Source organism: Mirounga angustirostris, unplaced genomic scaffold (genome assembly GCF_029215605.1).
Source record: "Mirounga angustirostris isolate CCGP_5_RB_7025 unplaced genomic scaffold, mMirAng1.0.hap1 SCAF_9, whole genome shotgun sequence".
Lineage (NCBI taxonomy): Eukaryota > Metazoa > Chordata > Mammalia > Carnivora > Phocidae > Mirounga > Mirounga angustirostris.
The window spans coordinates 94,253,533-94,273,706 of NW_026991717.1; the positions used below are offsets into that span (position 1 = coordinate 94,253,533).

General features: G+C 42.1%; 1 protein-coding gene across 1 annotated transcript in view; it reads right to left on the minus strand.

Annotated features, from left to right (window-relative positions):
- The window catches only part of MDGA2 (MAM domain containing glycosylphosphatidylinositol anchor 2), an 800,528-nt gene extending 781,592 nt beyond the window's left edge, over window positions 1-18,936 (minus strand). The window contains exon 1 of the mRNA XM_045900785.3: window positions 17,558-18,936. Coding sequence (XP_045756741.2) covers window positions 17,558-17,837 — 280 coding nt within the window. The 5' untranslated portion in view covers window positions 17,838-18,936. The remainder of the gene's footprint in view (window positions 1-17,557) is intronic.
- Between the last annotated feature and the right edge of the window lie 1,238 nt (window positions 18,937-20,174).

Here is a 20,174-nt window from a genome sequence, read left to right on the forward strand (position 1 = left end):
GCCTTGGTAAGACACATGTGATCAGAGGATAGAAAACAAACACCTTATCAGTGAAAGTGAAAGGCCTCAGTAATGCAAGGACAATGCTTCCAAAGAACGACTTATTGAATCTCACGTTGCTCATCAATAAGAAGGAAGCAAAATCCCTACCAGAACTCTTGATTCAGGAGGGACAGATCCCTGCCAGAAATACTACTCTCACCCACTTACCATATGCCACAGAAGGATACTGGTTTGGAATACAGGCTAGGCAAATCAAAGACTTTACAGAAGGAACAGATTGCACTGAAGAAATCCTGAAGCTTGGGCCATATGACCCCACAAACTCCACGATATTAGAAGCATTTTTGGTGGGAGAAATCACCATGTAGAGTTCATGGAGAGCCCCAGAAAGAGAATCACAACATAGACACCTAAGGTTTTTGAGCAAGCCAATGCCATTTGCAACAGAGAATTAGAAATCATTTGAAAATTAGTTTATGATGTACTACTGGGCCTTGTTTAGGCAGAATGCCTGACCATAGCCTGTTATTATAAGCTAGATTTTGTCAGTTAAGTCATACAAGATCAAGCAGGTCCACTAGCAATCCATTTATTAGGTGAAAATGGTCCATCTGAGACTCAGCACCTGAGTATACAGAGAATGCACAAGTAAGTTAGACCCCTGCATCTACTGCATTGACCCTGGGTAAAAAGCACTGGCTCATTACCCTCCACTCATACCCATGACTCCATGAAAAGTCCCATATAACCACCAAGTCCAATAATGTTCCACGGATGGGTTGGCTTGGTATGTGGCACAAACTAAAAAGGTACTGCAACTGCCCTGAAGCTCCACTAAGGGATGTCTTCAAAGCCAGCAGAAAAGGGAAATTCACTCAATAGGCAGAGCTTCAGGAATCATACACTTTGTGTGGAAAGAAAGGTGGCTGGAGAATACACACACACACTCGCACGCACTTTGACAGTAGTGCATAAGTTGGCTGGCTGGTTGGATGGAGGACTGGAAAGAGAAATAACAGAATATCAGCAACAATACCTAAGGGAAAGAGACATGCAAATGTACCTATGCAAATGGGCATAAAGTCCACAGATCTTTGTCTTGCATGTTATTGCCCCCAACAGTGTATCCACCCTGAAAGAAGCATGTGGCATACTGCATTTTCTAAAGAAGCCTGTAACAGTTTCTCTAATCCCAGAAATCCTTCTTCTAATTTGAACATGACACTATTCCTATCAAGTGGTAGGATCTATATTCCCTTCCTTTCAAGCTAGGTGGACCTTTGTCTCTGCCTCAAACAACAGAGTTCCATAGAATTGATCTATGTGATCTCCCAGACAAGACCAAGAAACCACTTCTACCTTCTGGGATACATGCTTTCAAAATTCAGCCCCCATGCTTGTGATGAAGCCCAAACTATGAGAGAGCTCATATGGAGAGATCACTTATAGGTATTCCATCTGCCAACCCAGCTGAGGTCTCAGCTGCCAGCCAGAATCAACTACCTCGCATGTGAGTGATGTGTCCAGATGGTTCCAGTCTCCAGATGTCAAGTAATCCTCTGCTTTCAAGTCTTCCCAGGTAAGGGGCCAGAAACTATGGGGCAGAGATAAGTCATTCTGGCTGTCCCTTGTATGAATCCCTGGCCCACACAATCCATGAACATAACAAAAAGCTGTTTCATACCACTAAGTGGGGATGGTTTTTTACAGAGCAATAGTAATTACAGTAAGGCAATAAACAGCCTAATAGGCAGAATGACTTGACCAGTTGACATCAGTCAGCTTGCCATCAGTCACCACAGTATTGGTTCAATAGGTGCCAAGAGGAAGCAGCCATAGAGAAACATATGTCAATATGCAGATACCAAGCAACAGAGGCTCCCTTTCATCAAGGCTTATCTAGCTACTGCCACTGCTAAGTGTCCAACTGACCAGTAAGATGGACCCTGATATACACCATTCCTGAAGGAGAATAACCAGTCTTTTGGTGGTAATTGACTACATTGCATCCCATTCATACATGAAGGAACAGAGTCATCCTGATTAGAACTGACATATATTCTGGGTATGGGTTTATCTCGACTGCCTAAAGGGTGTCTGCAAGCACCTCAATCCAAGATCTCTCAATATATGCAATCCACCCAAACAGGAGCCCTCATAAAATTGCACTATACAAAGGGATCCACTGAAGAGAATAAGAAGGTATAACAATGAGTATATGATCATAAAATCCACTGGTTCTATTACATCATGTGCCACTCAAAAGCTATTGGCCTGACAGAATAATAGAACAGCCTTTTGAAAGAGCAGCTGAGGGGTGCCTGGGTGGCTCAGATGGTTAAGCATCTGCCTTCGGCTCAGGTCATGATCCCGGGGACCTGGGATCGAGCCCCACATCGGGCTCCCTGCTCAGTGCAGAGCCTGCTTCTCCCTCTCCCACTGCCATTCCCTCCGCTTGTGCTCTCTAGCTCTGTCTATCTCTCTGTCAAATAAATAAAACCTTTAAAAAAAAAAAAAAAAGAAAGAGCAGCTGATACAGCAATTTGAAGACAATGCCCTCAGTGGACTGGGCACCACATGCTCAGGATCTGGTATAAACCTAAATAATGACCATTATGTGGAGCTTCATCCCTAGTAAGTAGAAAACACAAGTCCAAGAGCCCCATTTAACTTCATTCCTAGTAACCTACATGGGATAACTGTGCTTTCAGTCTCCACAATTCTAAATTCTGTGCAGCTAAGATGTCCTGGTCCCCAGAGGGGGAACACTTCCCCCAGGGACAACAGCAAGAGCTTTGAACTCCTATGACTATTGCCAGCTAGCCACTGTGGGCTAAAGACAAATAGGCCAAGAAAGGAGACACCTCCCACACAGAGATAATTAACCCTGATTGTTAAGAAAAGGCAAGACTGCTGTAACACAATGTGAGGAGGGAAGATGACATCTGGTACCCAGAGACCCACTTAAATATCTGTTTACACTCCCCTACTGATTCTGAAAGCAAAATGACTAATGCAGTATCTGTAGAAGCAGCCTGAGATGGGCATCGTGACCAGGATCCCAGGCCTTTCCTGGTCACTTCAGAGCTGCCAGCTGGGGGGTGGCTCTAAAAGGGGTGGAAGAAAAGAGGGTGATGAATGTCAGGAGTGGTTCTGAGATCCAGCACAGCAGCAGGGGCTGAAGTTGATTCCACTAACTTATTTCTTATGTTTCCTCAAGAAAAGAAACTTGCTTCTAGAGGACCATTCCCCAATGGGATGAACTCTCATAAGCAACCAAAATCAAACACCATAAAGAATGACATCTAGAAAACGTGATGCATCATTCAGAATCCCTTCTACATGAAGACACCCATTCTCCCAGCTTCTGAGAGTATTACCTGCTGATTGCTTCCAGTTGATTCCTCCCAGGATTTGCCTTCAACCAAAGGGAACCACCTCACCCAGAGGCAGCATACATCCAACGACTAGTAGAAAACTGGGTACAAAGGACGTTTCCTCTATCTGGGACATCTCTGAAGGTCCAACCCAACTTCAGAGTACCCATCAGCTCAGCTTAGGACTCTGTTGCAACTGAATGATAGTTCAACTTCTCCCTCTATTCAATCTAGGCTCCCTCCCTCCCTTATAGGTGTTGTTCCCAAGAGCACTCCCTAATGAACCATCTGCATGTAAGTTTTCCTCTCTGTTCATTTCCTAGGGAAGCCAACCTCTGACATGTAGACACCTCATTCTGCCTTGATCCATCCTACTAGTTCCCATGACCTCAGCCCAATCTCCTGTATATCTCCTGTAATAACAATGAATCTATTCCAGTGCATTCTGCCTATTTCTAGGCCAGTACTATGACCAGGCTATACCAGCTCCTCCCCATGCTATCTGAAATCTAAGCTCCCAGAGCAGCACACAGTAGTATGTCAGAAGTTTGCTTTAACGGTTTTCATGTATTTGCTTTATCAATAACTTCCCATCTATAGAAATGCTGAATCTTTCATTAATAATGAGCAAACCTCTGCAATGCCATGATAATTGTTGGGAGGATGACAGCTATGTACAATGAATGAGAAGCAGTCAACAGTTAAGCGACCAGAAAATATTCTTAGAGCAATCTTAGAATAATCTTTGAAAATATCTAGACATTAACTTTTCTCACAACTAAAGATATTTAAATGGCATTTTCAGATTCACAAGATATCTCAGCCTTTATTTTAAGAATCTTTATCCCAGCTTTTTTAGACTTTCATCTGAATGATTATTAATTGTTAATATTATATAGTATTAAAATAAATGATAAACTGTAACATATAGAAGCACTTAAATCTTAGGTATATAATTTTATACCTAATTCATTAAGACACTATCCACCTTCATCCAAAATAAAGTATGTATCTAAGGGATCACAAAATACAAAAATTTGAAGTGGAGAAAGACAAAAACAGGGTGTACTATCTGCTGTTAAGTACTCCCAAATATAGTGTTAAATGTGTGAGGTAGTAAAAACATAAAATCTATGATTAAACTCTTTTGAAATTTGATTTGACTCATCTTTGACTCTATACCTTTACAGAGGCTTACAGTTTAATTTGAGATTCTTAGATCACAAAACACATGGGGTGTGTTAGAGCATGTGACTTTGATTTCAGAGTTGTGAGTTCAAGCCCCATGTTGTAGGCAGAGTTTACTTAAAAACAAACAAAACAAAACAAAGAAACTTAAAAAAAAAAGATTACAAAACACGTGATGGCCTACTCCATTTGACAATACTATCATAATTTTCAGTGTGCAAAAAGTCATATAATCTCAAGAGTTTCAAGTATCTGGCTCAGGTATGAAGAAGTCACTGTTTAGAGAAAAATTCACTAAATTAATGTTTCTCCATGTTCTTAAAGAGGTTTGACTTGAAAATACAACAAAAACAACACAGTCATACTCCAGAAAGAATTAATGAATTAATGAAATGTGAATGTATAATAAACTTCAGGGCATTGCTCTTTGCAGCCAGACTGAATTAAGAGTTAAAGTTCTAAAGGCTCCATTGCCTCTGAAAATTTAGGGGGTGATTATCAGTTAAAGAAAACATCAGCTGCTTAGAAATGCATGGCACTACAGCCGAATATAATACCTTTCCTGTTCTCTCTTGAAATGGTTTCCTATCGAAGCAGTTTCTGTATCAATCACACAATAGCCAGAATGGTACAGGGTTATACTATATGACACAATCACTGCATTCAAAAAACATAGGAAAAAAATGGCTTTTATGGCAGCAAATGCTGTAGCTAAAAGCCTAAAACAAATCACGAAACTGCACTAATTTGTAAGCTTTGAGGTTTGAGGAACTCACTGGCAGCTAAGAGAAGGACAGAGCTTGCAATCAACTGTCCTCTTGAGCACAACAAGATTTTTAAGAAAAGGAACCCGCTGATATAGTCCCCTCAATTAACTCAGCGCAAAAAATGCCCAAGCAATACCCGGAGGGAACTCAAGGCAAAATCAGGCCAAATATGACATTTAACTATCAATCTTACCAAGGCCAGTGATTGTTAATCAGCCTGGGGATAAAATAAAGTAGTACACTTGACAGTGGTTATTTTTTATAAGCACATGCCTACTATTTTACATGGAACAAAAGAACTACTTCTGCAGAATATCTAGTAGAGTCATGTCTTCATTTTTACAGGTCACTAATTATGAATAAGCTTAAAATATCCTATCAGTCCAAAAATAAATTATACCAGAGAGAGCCCTCAATATGGGAATTTCAGTTCTAAAAAGAAAGGGGGGAAAAAAATCCAAATTATAAATCCTAACCTTCTTTACTAAGAAAGAAAACTGTATGATATAAAATGCTGACATTAGCTACCTATATATTTTTCTCAGGCAAAAAGCTAGAATTTATCATCCTATTTGCATTTCAAATATATATTGTTTGAGATAAGTTTCATGCATGGAACAAAATGAGCTAACTAACTTGCATGTTTTAATCATAGTAAGTTATAAACACATACATACATGAATGTAACTTAGTAATACACACAAGTATACAAATGTTTATTTTTACATATACTTCATATCTAATTCCAAATTTAGCCACCAGTAACTATCTGATGCTTATTTAATTTCTCAACCATCTCATTCAAAGACTGGAGTTTAGCACAACATATATAAAACTCCTAGTACAAGCTGTGGCAACAGTAGGCACTTAATAAATGGCAATTATTCTATGAAAAAATTACTATATCCTATTTTTTATTATTTTTCAGTAATAGAAGGAAAAAGAAGGCAGATAATCCAAGTTCCTTAAATTTAGTTTATGGACAAATTTTACTATCCTCATTTGAATACAGGTATGTCTGATGCTCTAAAAGCTCCCTAGAAAAGGGGAAAAGACCTACTATAAACAACTGGCTAACAGACAAGAGGGATGGTCTTCTCAGTGTACCAGTAACACTGGGCTTGAAGTGTATTCATCACTGTATCGGAAATAAAATAAACTGCATGTGTAGTGCTGTTATGCAGCTAAGAAACACTGCTCTTCTATCAATTGCAAAAAATAGAAGGAAAGAGAAGTAATGTGAGCTTCTAGAGGTAATACTGTAAACTGGTGAACAATAAGAACATGAAAATATCACAAAAGGATATTTAAAAACAAAACGGAAGTTAGGTAAGAGATTGCATGCCCTGTTGTCAACACTGAATCAGTGTCACCTTTGCAAGGGAAGCTGGAAAGCCACCCAATTCCTCCCACTTAATCTAAAGTGTAGCTACTAACCCAGGACATCCACTCTATGAATATACAAACACACTCACACATACACACATACTTAAATACAGTTAATATATGTGAATATATTTTTAGAGCATATACATATATACCCTGCATATAAATATATATTTGTAGTGTGTGTATATTTATATCTAGATAAGACATAGATTGATAGATAAGATTCTTTAACCATTCTCTGAAACTGGAGAGGTGGTTAAACATAAAGTTTTCCAAGTACTTCTTTGCATAAGTAAGCTTATAGATCTGAGGCATTAACAAATGAGTTTTTAATGATGACAGAAAACTAAAAACGTATATGCTTTTGGAAATGGTAACCCAAATCACATATAATTAGAATAGAGTTCAACGGTAAAATTACAAAATCACAGTGAGCAGAACGAAGGCCACTTCCAACCCCAGCTGCTGCAACTGGAGGGATGTTTGCAGTGAAGCACAGGAAATAATCAGAGAATAAGTAGCCTCTGAATAAAAAGGCTGCAGCCCACTGGGAGATATTCTTGTCTTAGGCAAAGAATGGGAAATTTCTAAACCCCAGTCTTCGCAGTGATGATGTCATCATGTAGCTTACAATATTGCAGAGAATGGTCATAATGGAAGAGAGTTGTATCTCCTATGCAATTATACATAGATCAATCTATGCATGATAAAGTGAGAACAAAATTAGCCAAAGATTGAGCTTTGATTAATTGTGAAGTAAGACTGAAAACTTTAAAATTCAAATAGCAGCTCTGTACAGGGAAAGGGGACAGGTGGAATAGTCCAGTATGAACAATGAACCACATGATAAATATAAGTGAATAAAAGAATAAGGGGAGAATCACAATAACAGTGTAGAATAACCATGAAAAACAAAGAGCAACTTCAAAACCAGGATAAAAATATTAACTATATTGTCTGTTGATAAGAACTTCACTAATTCTGAAATACTGAAGTAAGACTGACAACTTCAAAACTACACATCAGTTAAATCTGTGCACACTACAGAATCTACTGTATGTATATGCTTATAGTGACTTCCCTCACAAAGCCAGTATTGTTCATTCCACATAAGAGGGAAAATTACTCTCAACTAATAATTTTGTTGTCTATTTAAAGTCCTGAGAAAATATGCCTTTTGGTTTCATTACAGAGATACCTGACCAATATTCCCAAAAAATATCTAACCAATATCCTGGCACTCAAATGACTAGCTTAATTAATTTTCCCATCTAATTAGTTATATGAATAGGGATTATTGACGTGAACTACCTCTCACCCTCAAAAACACAAGGTTTGCCAAGTATAATTAAAATGCATTATGTAGAAAAATGTTTTCTTATATATGTAGCTGTCACAGTTTAATGTTGAAAAGATCCTAGCCTTTTCAGTTAATTCTAAAGATTTTTTTTTTTAAATGATTAGTTGAGTAGGTGAGAAACAGCAATTTTGGTCACTTTTGGATCAAAATTAAATGCTACACAATAAATACGTGATAGCCTCATTTTATAATTTACTCTCATTTTCCCTGTTTTTATTTATACACTATCAAATATTTATATTTCTACAAATAATTCCTACTTTTTTCCTAGTTTACATTTATAGACTGCTAATTTTCAATTAGTCTCAAAATGACAGGATATTAGGAATATTCTTGCTCCTTGATACAAAAGCAAGATTTATATATACATTTGAATACACATATGTAAATAAACTCATAAAGCTTAGGTTACACTAATATTGAGTGGAGCTCTTAAATGAGGGAGGGATAGGAGCTTCCCACTGCCACCCCCACCAGTAAGGAGCAGAAGGAGAAATTCCAGGTTTATGCAGATTGAGAGAAGGAGGTTAGCCTGAGGAGCAATATCAGCTACATGTGCATACAAGATGCAATATCAAGTAGCCTTTGCATGCACAGGTTAATATTAGATACACTGTTTTAAAATATACTACTTATTTTCTGCTAGGCTGACACACTGGAATATTGTTTCCAGAAAAAATTACTTGCTCTCTGTTACTTTCTAGCCCCTTACGCTGTTCTAAGAACCAAATGGCCGTCCTGTTATGAGGTCCAATTCCTAGAGCACCTGAGAATACTTTCTTAAGAAGATGGGGAACACTTTCCACATACTTTCCCTCTATCCCAGGTATAAAAAAGCAATCATACATTTTTATTCTTGCCTTCCTTTATGTAACAGCTCTCTTTCTAGGAGTTTACTAGATGTGGAAACTAATGGATAGAAAATTAAGATTTTTGTCTATGGTCACCCAGTAAAGCAAGAGCTGAACAAGAAGCAAGCCCAAGTTGACACAGTTTTCTACCACATTTGTGCTGCTTTGCACAAGGATAAAAAATAATAACGAAGGCACATGTCTCTCTTTTCATAAAGGCAATGCATTCATCTCCCAGGCTATACATTTGTAAAAATCAACATATTTCAAGTCATTCTGGACCCATAGTCCACTGCTCCTAAGTAGTAGGCACTCTAAAAAGGCTTTGAAAAGTCTTTTAACTCCAAGAAGACCTGCAGTGTAGGTTCAAAGCTTCCTATGGTTGCCTAGAATTGGGAAGGGCTCAGTATTCCCCAGGAACTTTAAACACAACTGTCTTATCTTCTAATGAGCAGGCAATCGGCTTCAAACTGAATAAACCCCAAATCCTGGTGGACCTAAATGTCTGAGCAAGTTCTAGAGTATCACACAATGAAATTTGTTTTCCAGACTTACAGACTTCTCTGGGGGATGGGAGAGGTTAAATGACAGATAACATCTTTCTAGTTGGAGCATACTTTGGAGAAATAGCTTAGACTTTCTTAGATATGCATTCTAGAGTTATTTTTCTTTCTGCACCACTATTCCTCCAGCTGGGATCCATGCTGTAGCAGTGTCCTTTCCTTCTTTGTTACCTATATTATGCCAACCCACTTTCAAGGCTCAACTTATGATGTATCGGCTTTTTCAAGTTTCCTCCAACCATGACACCACCTGTAATTGCTCTCTCTTGTTTAGGCACAAACATATATATTTTTCATAGTCTTACTTTGTTTTCCATTTAACTTTATCTCTACACAGCTACATGTGTTATCCACAGCAGTTATACATTAATTTGTTGACTGAATTTCCAGAACTTACCCAACATCTGCCCAGAATCCGTGCAGAATTCCCACTGCCCATACTGTCTGAGAAGTTGTATATCCTCCTCAGATTTTTCTATCCTTTTCGGGATACACACAGGAGCCTCCTCCTCTTCAGGAGGAAATCTACCTGAGGCAAGTTATGGACTCAGTATCCAGGTCTACTCAGAATAACAGATAGAATGCCCTGATGCTTAATCTGTGCCTCTCTCTCCTTATGTACCTGAGTCATACAATTAATTAGCAGGCAGGATAATCTGGTCCACAGGGACTGCAGGCTCTATTTAGGAGTTCCTTATCTTTCCCTTTCAGATCAGAAAAATCTCTCTAAAGACATTCTTCTGTCAAATGGCAAGCATTTTACTTCTTCTGTTTGACACACATGAACAAAGTTCTGATTACTTTAGGAAAAAATGATTTGGCTTTCACCATTACTTAAAGAGCAGATACAGTTTTCTAACAGCATCTTCTGGCTGACATCCTATTTTCTACTTACCTCTTTGAGCTCTCAGCTGGTTTTTGTGCTGTCCTTTAGGACTCTGGGAGGCCTGGCTATGAACCAACCTTTCCTCTTTCAGAAAGACATGTTTCCCTTTCCACAGAATCACTCAATTATTTTTATCCCTCCCATTCTCATTACAAAAAATAAGACAAAAAATATGCTGCTTGTAGATATGGTAACATGTCACATGCTTGACCCCATCTGTCAAGCACACAGCAATCTTTAGTATAGCTTTGAGTGGGAACAGTAAGAAACTGATGTCTCTTATTTTTATGAAAAGTTATGGAGGTAGCAGAGTAAAAGACAAAAAGAATAAGTTACATCATAATTTCCAGTACCCTTGCTCCTACCTAATAATATGTGTTTAATTAATGTATTTATAGTAAATGTGTAATAGACCAAAGACACGTTCCTAATATTTGAAATCCTTTTCTGTGATTATAAACCTGCAGGGAATGCACGATTTGGATTATGAAGTGAAAATCATCTTCTTATTGAATTCAACCAATGATATCAACAGAAAAGGAAATAAAGTGTTTTAAAACCAAGATTAGAAAAGGCATAGTATCGGGCGCCTGGGTGGCTCAGTTGGTTAAGCGACTGCCTTCAGCTCAGGTCATGATCCTGGAGTCCCGGGATGGAGTCCCGCATCCGGCTCCCTGCTCAGCAGGGAGTCTGCTTCTCCCTCTGACCCTCCTCCCTCTCACACTCTCTGTCTCTCATTCTCTCTCTCGCAAATAAATAAAAAAAAAAAAAAAAATTAAAAAAAAAAAAGAAAAGGCATAGTATCTTGGAAAAGAAGTAAGAAACTAATAATACAAAGAGCTTAACTGGGATCAGTACAAGGTGGTACAGTTAAGAAAGAAATGGAACTGTACTAGTATAAAATGGAAAATAAGTGCATGCCCCAATAATGGAGCATGAGGGACTCTAAAGAAATCTCACAGCAACATACGACCACCAATTTGACTGTCATATTGTGTCTTAAATTAGTGGGAAGATTCAATGACATCTTAAAGTCTCTTCTCACTTAGAACTTTATGATTGTATAGGCCCAAAAGTTTATTAACTGGATTTGAAAATAAAAACAGAATACAGTTTTCTATGAATGCAATCATTTCTTCAGTCTGCTGTAAGTAGTATATTTACACTGACACTCACCGAGACAAAGAAATGAAATTTCATTTGTGGGACTGTTCAGTGAACAGCAATTACAACGAAGCTGAAAATGTTCACCCTATTCATACTTGAAATGCACTCAATATAATACTTTTCTTGTCTTTCCAAAATAGCCAGAAAGGAGCGTAAGACATGCTCCATTTTAGCTCAGACCTGATAGCACATACCCTTAGTTTACTGCAGCTGCTAAAGAGCACCAGCCTCAATACCAGGACCAGGTGGGTATATTTGCTATTTGCCTTTGCCTTTGTAGGTTACAAGGCTTAAAATCAACTCTTTCAAGACTCTTCCCAAAGCACGAGCACCAGGCCAAATAATGTGAATGACGAATCACCTCTACAGCTGGAAAGCAACCCAGGACCACAGTTCCTAACACTGTCTTAAAAAGACATAAACCGAACTCATAAGTCTCATGCCGGTAAGTCCCGTCTCCATGAGGCCTACCACAATCACATCAAAACAGTAAGTTTTAAAAGAATACAGAGCATGTTCTTTCAGAAAAGTTTATTGTACCCTGCTTCTCAAAGAAGATTTAAGATGGTTCACCTTATAAAACAAAAACCAAAATAATTCTACAGTATCAATAGGAAGAGTCAGAACTAGAGATAATAAAATTAAGCCAAGAAATCAAGATCATGAAAAATGCCGTCCTTGGATTTCTTTTGTGATATCTATTCACCAGTACTTCATCTCTAAACGTTTACCTCTGATTCTTAATTATCTGAACCCTGGAATCCTTTCTGACTTATTCTCTAGAAAATCATTCCTTAGGCGTGATGTACAACCTGCCCAATCTAAAATACTTAATAGCCCACTTAAGGACTTTTCTAGGGATTTATAAGACATGAGAAAGTAATACTATATAAAATAATGTGCCCATTTTGCATGCGAATTCTCAGTAACATGGCCACAAGGATGACTCTGAATGGACAAAAATAATCCCGATACAAAGGACAGCTCACTTTTCCTTGTGATGGTGGCCAAGGTGCTGACGTGACAATATTAGTCTGTGAATGTGTATGAGCATGTAGAGACAGCGGGGTGAGGAGTGGGAAGACAAAAAGAGCTGACTATACGTGGTAGAGCTTTAGACTGATTTTTTTTTCAGCAACACTTATTAAAGTCATATCCCCCTCTCCTCCCACAGGCTGACACCCTAAATATGTGTTCAGTCAAAAGCAGTATATGATATAACAGGGTCTCTCCACACTCAAACTGGACAAAAATTACAATTCAGTGCACTTGGGATAACTTTGCCATGAGGATGGCAATATCCTGGGACTGGATGTAATGGTCAACAGACATTCCAGAGCAACATTATCCTTTTGGGTCAATCTGTCCATTCAGATTCAACCCACTGTCTGAAATAACTTCCAGATCCTTCCTTTCCACCTTATTCCCTGATTCTCAATTCCACCAACTCTTTTCTATACAGCTACTGCCTGGGAGGTTATTCCTGAATTATGTGATATTAATTGATATTACTGGAATTGAGTGAATATAGCTTGCTATAATTGATATTACTGGAATTGAGTGAATATAGTATGTTTGATAAACTTATCTATTTATTGCTTCCAGCACATCCTAGGAGCTATTTATAGAGGGTGCATTAACCATTTCAGGATACCTAGTCATTGGCTGATTTAGCTCCCATTAAAAACTACTCAGACTTAGACTTTTATTTTGTTTTTCATTTGTAGATTTGTCTTGTGCTAATGCATTTATAATCTTTTATGAGCCTCCTTGGAAATTAAGGGCATGATGGGTCAGAAGTAAAAATACAGTATGTAGCAACAGAGCTGTTTTTTTTCTTTTTTTAGCAAAACAACTGAGAAGTTTATGGGAGATACGATTCTCAGTATGATGCCTTATCAACAGGATCTCTAGAAACACAGTTCGGGAGTGCCTGGGTGGCTCAGTAGGTTAAGCATCTGATTCTTGATTTCGACTCAGGTCAGGATCTCAGGGTCATGAGATGGAGCCTCATGTCCCGCTCGGAGCTCAGCACAAAGTCTACCTCAGATTCTCTCTCTCACCTCTCTCCCTCGGCTCCTCTCCCCACTCTGCTAAATAAATATATAAAATCTTTAAAACAAAAAGAAAAGAAAACATAGTTAAACAGCCCAGACAATTTATGATGCAGAATAACTTACAAAGAAAACTTTTAAAACTAGGAAAATGCTTTGGATCACTTGGCTCTAGGTACTTCAGTCAAGTATACACATAGCTGAGGTTTATTATGACCCTTGATGCTATGTTTAATCAGTTATCCTAAACCTAATACAAGGCAAGTCCAACAAAATAATGCCAAAAATGGATACCATTTCATTGTTCATTTAATGACTTTGGTTTTCAGTGTAAGTAAAATTAAAATTAAAACAAAACACTAAAATCCCAAGAGTATTCTCAAGAAAAATTCTGAATGCAAATAACTTTCTAAAATTCAAGAAAGTAAAATCTATAACTCAAGAAAAATGGACTTCAAAAACTACACAAATACAGATATCTCCAAATGACTATTATCCATCAAAATAATTAACAGTTGTTTTAGGAAGTCCGCATCAAATTTCCTGATGCTGCTCTATTATAAAGAATTCTTTTTCTGCAATCTTCCTTTCAGAAGTGTTTTCAAACAACTTATATCACTGTAATGTCATTTCTGATATGGAGTATTTAAGAAATAAACAGGAAAAATGTCAGTTTTTAAGTGTCTTTTTTAAATGACATCAGAATTATCGGAGGAGGGAAGGGTAGACAGACATATAAATTGGAGGATAATCTCCATTACCCAAATGTCACACATGCAAATCTCATCCATTGTGCAGTTAGTTTGCTAAGCAATGTCCCTAGATAAATGACAATAAATTCGAAGGTCTATAGCATAAACTTTTACACATAAGTACTGCACATGGTGCCAAGCTGATTGAGCACAAGAGAAAGAAGATTACATTAACTCAAAACAATATCATCTGTGCCTTAAAACAAATACTCTCAGTTACAAAAAAAAAAGAAAGAAAGAAAGAAAGAAACTGAATTACTAAATCATGAAGTTAATTTGAGGCTACAATGAAATAATTTTGCTTGAATTACATATAATTTTTACTTCTTCTTTAACCTGGCTACTAGAGAACAATATTAAGAAATAATACTTTGTGTGTAACATGAATGGTTTTACATTAGCAAATACAGACAAAGGGATAAAGTGATAACAGATTTTTATGGTAGCAAAGTTCCTATGTAGGTCTTTAAAGTCTCTGTTTATAATTGCCCTGCTTTTTCATTTATTCATCTTCAAGGCTCTTCATGTAAGATGTTCAAAACACATCTATAACCTTACACTAACTCTTCTATGTCCTTTTCACAATTGATCAATATTTTATACCCAAATAAAAATAAACTGTTCTCTTCACTATAAACACTTTCACAAATAAAATTCAAACTACTTTAGATCAAGAAAGGTCATAATTTACACAGTCAAAGCAATGGAATGTGAAGTCCATATTGGTGGTTCTCAGACTTCAGCAAGCATCACAGTCATTGCTGGGTCCCACACTGAGAATTTCTTATTTAGAAAGTCTGGTGGGGGGGGGGAGGGTTCAAAATTTGCATTTCTAACAAGTTTCCAGGTGACGCTGATGTTGAAGGTTAGAGGTTCCCACTATGAGAACCTAACTTGTGCTAAGACATATATAAAAAGTAACACATAAATATATTTGTTCACCCACCTAATAGCTGTGGCATTTATAAAGACCAGGGATGCTGATTAATTTTCACACAAAACCCATTCTATTCCAATGCCTAATGCCCACATCAATATTAAAAGAAAACAGAAAAAAAAAAAAAAACACCACTTTCCTCACAATGATCAATCAGTTCAGTAGCAGAACTGCCTCCCCCTTTGTTGTCAAGCAACATGGACATTATCTCAATGCAAATGTTTCCTACTTATCTCCACTCCTAGATCTTACCCTTTTCCCCTGCCCAACATGAAACTTGCCAGGACAATAATCTGAATGACAAAAAGTGACAGGAAACTGGTACCATGCCTTTCTAATCCAGACATTTCTAGCATGTTCTGTCCCCCCAATCTTGTTAACTTCTCATTATCTCCTACACACACACACACAAACACACACACACCCACAAATATACACACAGTTCGTGGTTTTTCCAATCCTTTTAGCTGGGATGATCCAGCTAAAGGAATCCAGACTCCCCCACGCTAAGGAACAGCTCCTTGAAAAGGCTCAATCTCCAGCATTCCTCCATCCCTAGAATCTTAGCCACTCTCAGATGCTCAGGGACATCCGAGTCCAGCAGAAGTCAAAAGAGCAGTAAATGAATTCCTGCCTTCCTCAATGCCCCACCTCCTGCTGTCAGCCAAGCAAAAAGATCTGCCTGGAGTCTCAACCTCTCTCTTATACACACACACCACCACCACCACGACCACCATCAAGCAAGTTCTCTTTCATTTGGGAAAGAGGGGGTGGATAGGGAAAGGAAATTAAAATGTGTATAAGTGGGAGAAAGTGAAATTTTCCTGGCCCATGCCAAAAAGGGAACTAGGAAGACAGGAAAGGGGAGTGGCAGATGGAGCTCCCCACTCCAGACCCCCTCCGGACCACCCCCACCCACTGCTCAGCCCAGGAAGAACACAGTGGAGACAGAAAAGGCTCCCTTTAGATCTCCCACATCCTCTTCCAAGCAGCTGCCCAGGGCACACTCCACATTCCCAGAGAGTTTGAGTATTCAAGGTCCCCCTGCACCCACACCCTCTCTGCAGTAAGTTCTAGGGTCTGCAGGGAGAGCTCTGACATTTCCACAAACACTCATGCCCTTTGCCCCGGGGACAGCCATTGACCTAGCACTGCAGTGCTGGGGTCCAAACCCCCCAGCGATAGATACCAAGGGCAGCAGGTTGATTTCCAGTACACATGGACCCTAGGGGAGTTGTGGGAGAGTCTTGGCCTGCTGTACTCTCAAGAGCTGTTCTCCTAACCTCCCCTACCATACCTTTGAGATCACAAAAGTTATGTTCCCTTTGTGGCACTGCCTGCTTGTCCCAGGAAAAGACGCACATTTCACATAGGGCCTGGGTGTGTGTGTGAGTGTATCTTTCAGTCCCGAAAGCCAAGGGTGCCAACTGCTGACAGGCAAAGGAACCTGGGTCTGCTCTTCAGGACTTAAAAATCTCCAAATTAACAAGCTCGCCCTTCTCTCGGTCCTAACCCGCCCAGACCTGGGTTTTCCAGAGAACTGAGGTTGTGTTCCTGTTGCAGCGAGCTGGTGTCCTGCCCCGGAGCCGAGACGCGCGGACTTGGCCATCCGTTCATTCATGCATTTGCTCATCCATTCACATAAACATGTCCCTTAATTGTGTCTGGCACCGAGAATCTTTCCTGCTATTTTCCCCTCCCCAAGTCAGTATTCATGGCAACGCTGGTGCAGGACGCAACTCAACTGTCACCCCACTTCCTGAGCCGGAAAATCAAGTCACAGAGGCATTCACCAAAAAAAAAAAAAAAAACAAAACAAAAAACGAAAAGGTAGAGAGGAGGAGGAGGCGGGAGACGGAGACGGATGGGAAGCTCACTGGGGTCACATTCGAAGCTTCCCTTCAGGGGAAACCGCGGCACCGACACCGCGGCAATGCAAGGAACCAAATCATTATTAAATCAAAGACGGCTAGAGCTCCGGTCCCCAGGGGGGATAAATCAAGTGCAAAGCCACTCGTTCGCAAGAGTGCAATGCTGCCGGCTCGACCCAACTCCCAGCCCCAGCCGAGGCGCTGGGGGAGCGGCTCGCAGCCCAATCCGCAGCGCGCTCGCTGCCTCCTTACCGCTCCCAATAACGTGATGAAGTGTAAATCAAATACCACGCCGGGAGGGGCCCCGGAACGGTGCGAGTCGTGCATTTTCGCTCGCCAGCCTATCTTAACTAAGAACCACAAGGTCACGATAGCGTCGCGATTCCACTCACCGTATACTCCTTGGCCAGAGATCCCCTCCAGGAGGACTGTCAGCAGCCACACGAGACCGTACACTAAATCCATCTTCACGTGAACATGAACATATCCAGCCCAGGGGGGACGCAGCGGGACCTTCCGGAGGCCGGCGGCTAGCCGAGCGCGCTCCACTCGCGCCCGGGCCGAGCCGAGGCACCCGGGAGCCGCTCGCCGAAGAAGAAAGCGCCGTCCGTCTGTCCTTCCCCGGCGGCGGCCGTGAGCGGAGCGCAGGAGCCCCGCACACCCCACACTCATACACACACACACACACACACACCCACAACACAATACCCTGACACACACTCACACGCACGCCGCACTCACTCCGGGCGCCTGGGAAAATCGCAGATGCCGGGGAGGAGCAGGGGGCGTGATGGGAAGGGGGCCGTGAGGCGAAGTGTTCTTCAGGGTAGCGGGCTCGAGTCTCCGCAGCGGCGGCGGCGGCGCGCTGGGCTGGCAGCGGGCGCGGGCCAGCGGCGGGGGTGCCGAGCGGTGCGAGCCTGACGCGGGCAGCCACGGAGCAGGAAGTGGCCTCTGACTCGGGGCACCGAGCGGGGGCTTCCTCGCCTGGGTTCGCCTTTACAAAGTAACTCGCGAAGGTCCCCCGAGCAGTGTCAAGCGGCGGCAGCGGCCCGCGCGCCCGCAGTCCGGAGCCCCCAGCCCTGCTGTCTTGCCTTCCCCCATTCCATCAGTTGCCATTGCAACGCCAATCCTGTTGAACGACACAGGCTCGCATCGCCGAGCGGGGAGAGGAGGAAGAGGAGGAGGAGGAGGAGGAGTGGGGCTAAGGGGACGGGGGTGGGGAGGAAGGGATGGGAGGAGGGGGGAGAAGGAGGAGACGGACCGACGAGGAGCAGAGTGTGCGTCTGGAGCTCTCTCGGGCACCAGCCTCAGCCGCCGCCGCCGCCGCCGCCACCACCACCACCACCGTTCTCCAAAATAGCCTTTAGCGCCCTGCCAGCGAAGAGGGGGCTCCGGGCGGCCGCACCAATTCCGGGAGCCGAAAGCAGAGTCCAGGCACCGCCACTTGCGAAAAAGGGAGAATGCCAAGCAGAGACCGGATCCGCACACACGTCTACGCGTGCCCACCGGCACCGCGCGCGTCCTCTTCGCTTCCGCGCCGCCCCCGCCAGGTGGAGGGGTGGGGGCGGTCGGGACAGGCGGGAGTTTAGAGGAGGGAGCCGCTGAAGGGGTTCCCCGCCCGGGCTAACGTAGTGCTGGCATCCGGAGGCGAACGCGGGAGCGGCCGCCTGAGGAGGACACCCGGCTGCGTGGCCGCCGGTCGGGACCCAGCTGCGGCAGAGGTGCCGCGCCGGGCGGCGGAGCGCCCAGGGCTCGACGCCGGCCGGAATCCCTGGGGGTGCGCGGGGCTGCGCGCCGCGGAGGCGAGAGGCGGAGGTGGAGGAGGAGGGCGAAGCCGGGAGCTGGCGGACGGGCTGCCGGGCTGCCAGAGAGGGAGGCTGTGTGTGGTCACGTTGTGCGCTACGTGCCGAGAGCGCGAGCTGCTAGCCGCAGCTGGGCGACGTCAAAGCCGGGTGCGCGGCTCAGCCGCCTGCCTCCGCGCCTCCTCTGCCTCCCCTGCTCCGCCTTCGCTCTGCCTGCTTGTGTCAGCCGAGGAGCTCATCAGCATGGACAGCGCCGAGAGGCTCCGCGAGGCCGGCTGCATCCGGCCCCCCGCTTTCCCCGCCGAGGCCCTCCCCGGACTCTCTGGGAGCTCCGCGGCGGCAGACCACCGTTATTATGCCTGATGCCGCCGTTTGCGCTTGCACGCCGAAGGGCCGGCTACCACCCTAGACCAGGGTAATTACAGCACACTATCTCCTCCCCGTCGCCCAAGGTCTTCCGGGACCCGTTCTGCTTGACTAGAGGGCAGAACAGGCCACAGCAGTTGCAAGTGGCTTCGTTTCTTCCCCCATTTCCGTCCTTTGAAATGGAAATGTGGTCATCGTGGCAATGAGGTGTCTCTCCTCTCTAGGAGAGAAACACTGGGAGTTCAGAGCTTAGTTTATTTAATATGCAACGTCTCAAACTAAAGTTAGCTGCTTTGAAAATCTTTTCTCTTTTGTGAAAGACAGACTCTCATTGGGGCAGAGCTAGCTAGCTCTGATACTGGAATTAAGAAATTCATAGTTACGAAAGGATTAGAAAATTCGAGGCATCTTTAATTTACATTGGAGCGAGAGTAGAAATACTTAACCAAATTTTGATAGGGAAAAACTGGGAATATAGTTGTGGTGTGTGATTTGTTTTTATAACCACAATAATTAGTGCTTCCTGCATGCAATTCACTTTCTTGAATATATTCTTCACTATTCAAACAGCATATGGATAAGGAAGTGATTAAAATAGCTAAAACGTGCATTTATACATGTGTAACAAAAGTAATTGCTATGGAGAATCTGAAGCATAGTATTCATTTATCTGCTCCCATAACAGATTAGCATAACATACTGCATTTCCCTCTCTCCCTGCTACTTCTGCTGTGGGGAGGGAACTCCAAGCACTAGAAAATGAATAGTCCCCATTGTTTCCACCAAGGTCCTTTAACTCAACTAAGTGAATTATGTATATTATCTGTATAGGGTGTGACCT